The 6,000-nt window shown below is 41.7% G+C and overlaps 1 protein-coding gene across 2 annotated transcripts in view; it reads right to left on the minus strand.

Moving 5' to 3' along the window:
- LOC110528991 (SLIT-ROBO Rho GTPase-activating protein 3) overlaps positions 1-5,093 on the minus strand; it is a 120,619-nt gene extending 115,526 nt beyond the window's left edge. For both annotated transcript variants that reach the window (XM_036983710.2, XM_036983709.2), the window contains exon 1: positions 4,483-5,093. In XM_036983710.2, coding sequence (XP_036839605.2) covers positions 4,483-4,549 — 67 coding nt within the window. In that variant the 5' untranslated portion in view covers positions 4,550-5,093. The remainder of the gene's footprint in view (positions 1-4,482) is intronic.
- Positions 5,094-6,000: the final 907 nt, after the last annotated feature.

A 6,000-nucleotide genomic window follows, 5' to 3' on the forward strand; every position in this document is an offset into this window, starting at 1 on the left:
AAGAAGTCGGTGGGGCGAGAGCCCGCCTCTACCCCCTCTGCCAGACCAACAACGCAAAGGTTATTACATCTGGATCGGCCCTCCAGGTCCACCACTTTCACAGAAAGCCTCTGCACACTATCCTGCAATGACGTGCATAGCTTCTCTAACTCGTCGATCCTGCCAGCGTTGAATTCAGAGGTCCACAATAGGTCTCAAGGTCCACAATACTCTGGCCATGCGAAGCGACCGTTCGAATGATGCTCTCGATTTTGGTGTCCAGTTCAGCAATAGTGGCCTTAAGATCCTCAGCTATAGCAACACGTAGCTCCCCCAAAACCCGGGTAAGTTCTGTAAGTGTCACGTTGTTGCATGTGCCTCCCGCCATGTCTGTCTCGTTGTTTAGTGGGGAGTAGGCCTCCGCTGTGAATTTATTGTCCTTTGGTCGCTTATTACTCTGCATTTTCATATAAAAAGTTACAAATCTTGTATTAGAAAGAAACATTTGTTGTAAAAAGTGCCATAAAGTAGGTTAAATTAGATTATTTCGCAAAAAAGTTGCAGGAGCCTCTCACACACAGCCGTTCACTCCAACATGCTAGCTCCGCCCCCCCGATTCGACCATATTATTGACCAAAGGCTCGTATTTCTGTGTGTTATTATGTTATAATTAAGTCTATTATTTGATATTTGATAGAGCAGTCTGACTGAGCGATGGTAGGCAGCAGCAGGCTCGTAAGCATTCATTCAAACAGCACTTTTGTGCGTTTTGCCAGCAGCTCTTCGCAAGCACAGCGCTGTTTATGACTTCAAGCCTATCAACTCCCGAGATTAGGCTGGTGTAACCGATGTGAAATGGCTAGCTAGTTAGCGGGGTGAGCCTTAATAGCGTTTCAAACGTCACTCGCTCTGAGACTTGGAGCGATGGGTAACGCTGCTTCGAGTGTGGCTGTTCTCGATGTGTTCCTGGTTCGAGCCCAGGTAGGGATGAGGAGAGGGACGGAAGCTATACTGTTACACCGGCAATACTAAAGTGCCTATAAGAACATCCAATAGTCAAAGGTATATGAAATACAAATGGTATAGAGAGAAATAGTCCTATAAATACTATATTAACTACAACCTAAAACCTCTTACCTTGGAATATTGAAGTATCATGTTAAAAGGAACCACCAACTTTCATATGTTCTCACGTTCTGCGCAAGGAACTTAAACGTTAGCTTCCTTACATGGCACATATTGCACTTTTACTTTCTTCTCCAACACTTTGTTTTAGCATTATTTAAACCAAATTGAACATGTTTCATTATTTATTTGAGGCTAAATTGATTTGTATTGATGTATTATATTAAGTTAAAATATGTGTTCATTCAGTATTGTTGTAATTGTCATTATTACAAATACATTTTTACAAATCGGCCGATTAATCGTTATCGGATTTTTTTTGGTCCTCCAATAAATCGGTATCGGCGTTGAAAAATCATAATCGGTCGACCTCTAATTGATATCATCATCATTGAAAACATGTCTCGCCCAGCCCAGTGATAAACATGGTGAATAACAGATTGACATGCTTCACAATAATAAGATACAAAATCCCCAGCGTCAACCCCAACAGAATTCCCTAACAGTCTTAATCTCAGGCCTAAATCACAAATCCAACCTCTCAGTCAGTGATCCATTACTAAATTAGAGATAATCCCAGACTTTGAAATCAATGAAACAGAACTATGTACAGAAAGGTGCAGTGAGGCAGGTCCAGGCAACAGAAGGCCAGTTGATGCCAGCCAAAGTGTGTTCGTCCACACTATTATAGGGTGTGAACAGTGAGAGTAAACACATTCAGTCTAATTGATCACAGATCATATGAACAGCTACAGTATTGTCACCAGGCGTTTAATACTGTATCGCCCAGAGTAAGACATTCTGTCAAATAAACTAAACCTACTTTTGCCTAATTAGGGTCTAGTGAGGTAGCCTAGTGGTTAGAGCATTGGGCAAGTAACAGAAAAGTCATTGGTTCAAAAACCAGAGCTGACAAGGTGAAAAATCTGCTGATGTGCCCTTGTGCAAGGCACTTAAACCTAACTTGCTCTACTACTATGGCTGATCTTGTAAAACAACACACGCACCTACCTGGTGTATGTGACCATAATATAGATTCTCTAACGCTGTGTTTAGACAGGCAGCCCAATTTGGATGTTATTTTCACTAATTGGTCTTTTGACCAGTCAGATCAGCTCTGAAAAAGTGCTTACGTGAAAAGATCTGATGTGATTGGTCAAAAGAACCAAGAGGCAAAAACACAACAGGGCATAAAGTTTCAAAGACATTATCATAACATTTCACTATAAGCAGCATGAAAAAAAACATATTTTTATTTCATAACACCTTAAGAGCATATCATCCACATGAGAAGACCCATCAGCCAGACCTAGATATGTCCCCTGTGAGTGTCAGCTGCCTGGACTCTGGGTAGACGTGTTAGATGCCATGATAGGGTAAAACATCTGTTCAGAGCAGAAGCCACATAAGCCTGAATACAGACCCCACAAGACCTGCAATGCTGTTCAGTGACAGCACAGATAGCAAAGACCCCCTTCCCCGCCCCCCCTCTCTCTCTCTCTCTCACACACACTAGCTTGATGCTCCGAGGGTGCTCTGTCACTTGATAAGCATCAGCCAGATTGCTGAAAAGCACATACTGTAGGGGTATGTATGTTTATATTTAATTATAATGACAATCAGAGGGCTGGGATATTTGTTTGTACCCTATTCCGAAGGTGACACTTGCAATATTATGTAGATTACTTTATTAATCATTAATCTGTCTGTCTGTGTGTGCGTGCCACCCTGCATACCACTGCTTTCTTGCCTCTGAAGCTAAGCAGGGTTGGTCCCTCAATGGGAGATCAGATGCTGCTGGAAGTGGTGTTGGAGGGCCAGTAGGAGGCACTTTTTCCTCTGGTCTGAAAATATTTGAATGCCCCAGGTCAGTGATTGGGGACATTACCCTGTGTAGGGTGCCGTCTTTCAGATGGGACATTAAATGGGTGTCCTGAATCTCTGTAGTCACTAAAGATCCCATGGCAATTATCGTAAGAATAGGGATGTTAACCCCGGTGTCATTGCTATATTCCCAATCTGGCCCTCATACCATCATAGCTGTCATATCTGGCTCCCGAGTGGTGCAGTGGTCTAAGGTACTACTGCATCTCAGTGCTTGAGGCATCACTACAGACAACCTGGTTCGAATCCAGACTGTATCAGAACCGGCCGTCATCATAAGGAGGAAACATTCAAACATTTGTGGTCTCTCCCACATATCCACTGGCCTTATTAATGGGCCCTAATCAATAGGCCGACAGAAGATCATTGACATATCACCTGCAAAATAGCTACAAAGAATAGTGACGCTGATGATGAAGGTGACCAAACCAACCACCAATGCCAACCCAATCTGCCTGGTCTCATAGACTAGACGTAACATAGTAAACATACATTTTGAACACTCAAATGAGTAATATTGTAATGAAACAGGCAGGGAGCAGGTCTCGAACCCTCGACGTTCTAGCCCGAAGTCCATAGCGCTATCGACTGTGTCGCAAAAGCATGCTCGAGCGGCAGAGTCGATATCCGCGCTTATAAACCCAGGGTCTTTACAATATATTTAATGTTAGGTAGGGTTACATAAGACAGAAGGTTACTTAAGGCAAAAACTAAAGTAGGGTGGTTGGTCGGGGTGGATGGCTAGGCATATAACGCAAACGTCTAACAATCAAAAGGTTGCTTGTTCAAATCTCATCACGGACAACTTTAACTTCTTACTACTTTTTAGCAACTTTGCAACTACAGAGCATGTTAACTAACCCTTCCCCTAATTATTTTATCTAACCCTTCCCTTAACTCTTTAATCTAATTCCTAACCTTAACACTAACCCCTAGCCTAGCTAACATTAGCCCGCTAGCTAACATTCACATTAATCACCTAGTCAATGTTAGCAACAACAAATTGTAATTCATAACATAGAGGTTTTGCAAATTCTTAACATATTGTACATTTTTCAAACTGGTAACATATCATATGAATTGTAATTCGTAACATATCATACAAAATAGATTTGGAAATCCACAAATGAATACATACCATATGAAACTTAACATATCATAATCTGATTTACATACAGAATAATATGAAATGCTCTGAGACTAGGTTGACCCAATGAGTAGCCTAACTTATAGCAGGCATAAAAGATCCAACTAGTGATGGACTCTCAGTCTGCTGCACTCAGAACTGGTAAGGGGACAAAGTAGGCAAAGTCTCAAAAGCAAAACGTTATTTACTTATGATTCATTGAAATGTAGTATTGCAACTATTTGTTTCAAAATACAGTAGCCTATATGCGTCCCCACTTGTGTTCCATGTGTCATTTAGCTTGCACGGCTATTTATGCATACACAAGATCAAAACCTTTCTTAATTTGCATATCATTTATTACCCACCTTTGACTTGCGTTTCATATTCTCCTATGATCTCCTTGTCCTTCTTGACTCTAGTTTGAGATGACATTTTTTCCTGAGGTATGAGGGTGAGACTCGGTGAGATGTTGAGGCTTGCGCGAGAGGTCCTCTTATGATTTTCGACTCTTGCTGCGCTTTTCTTCGTATTCTTTGTGTGTCCGATTTGCTCAATGCAACAACAACAAAAATCCTAACTTTCCAAGTAACACTAGACACTAAATAAAGAAATGCAAAGCGACATTCTATAGTTAGCTCGCCTAATGCTCACCTGCATAGGGCTTGTATGTCTCTCTCTTGCAGAGAAATGCTATGCTTCTGTGAGAGAAGAGGGGCTCGTCCTTTCTTGAGATAGAATGCCATCCAAAGCAAAAGCTGCAGCGGAGAAAAGCAAAATCATTCTACTCAAAGCAATAAAATAATGGACATAAAATGATGGGAGTGTAGGCAAATCGTTCACTCATTCCGGTGGTTGGTGTTTTCTAGAGTGCCCAAAAATGAATTGTTGAGCGTGCGCAGTCGACACCGATTATTCTATGATTAGCTGTGCGCGCTCTGAAAATTTGCGCTGCTGGGAAAGATGAATTGAGTCGAACATCATACGAGTCTCCTCCCATTGTAGAACCCCCTCCCTGAAGCTCGCTCTCTCTCTCTCTCTATCACACACACTCACATATTTTGCTGCATGAAATGTGGTATCTTTTTTTTAAAAATTATATATCTTGCATATTCTTCAATATTAGCTAAATCGTGTCTTATTCTTTCATTCTGGAGTCTTATTCTGTCATAAATGGTTGTTAATTATCCTGTAAGTATTTAAATGTAATTAATGGACATGATTAGGTGATTGGGAGCTTTTAATAGCAGCGCCTGTCAGTACATTTTTCAATGGTATCCTGCTTTGGTTTTTCAGATTTATGTTTTTATTAGAAGGTGCATTGGTCCAAACATATTTCTAATCATCTATTCAGAGAGAAACATAGCAAACACACTTTTTAGTGCTCATTGCCATGGCAACCAACCTCCAGCAGTACTAACACACAATATCAACAGCACTAAAGTTCCTCCTTTGTGGCAAGGGAGAGCCTTTGCTGTCTTTTGACTACCAGGTTAATGCGTGCAGACACCACACACTGTTATATCACATGCACTTGATATGCAAGTCCTGTAGCTGGGTGGGAGGGCAGCAGTCATGTACTGGGGGTGGGATGTGAGGGGGGAAATGCCTGCCTGGGGGTTTATAGGTCAGTGTGTGTAACAGTATAGCTTCCGTCCCTCTCCTCGCTCCTACCTGGGCTCGAACCAGGGACCCTGTGTGTGTGTGTGTGTGTGTGTGTTAGGGGGACATAGATATGCAAGGCCAGTGTCATATGGGCAGAAAGCTTAAATTATTGTTAATCTAACTGCACTGTCCAATTTACAGTAGCTACACTCTAAAACATGATTGGTTCTTCTAAGATCCTTAGGGTTCTTGGCAATGAAAAACAGCTCCAAAATGTTCTT

This window comes from Oncorhynchus mykiss, chromosome 7 (assembly GCF_057628025.1).
Source record: "Oncorhynchus mykiss isolate SJ-2025 chromosome 7, ASM5762802v1, whole genome shotgun sequence".
NCBI lineage: Eukaryota > Metazoa > Chordata > Actinopteri > Salmoniformes > Salmonidae > Oncorhynchus > Oncorhynchus mykiss.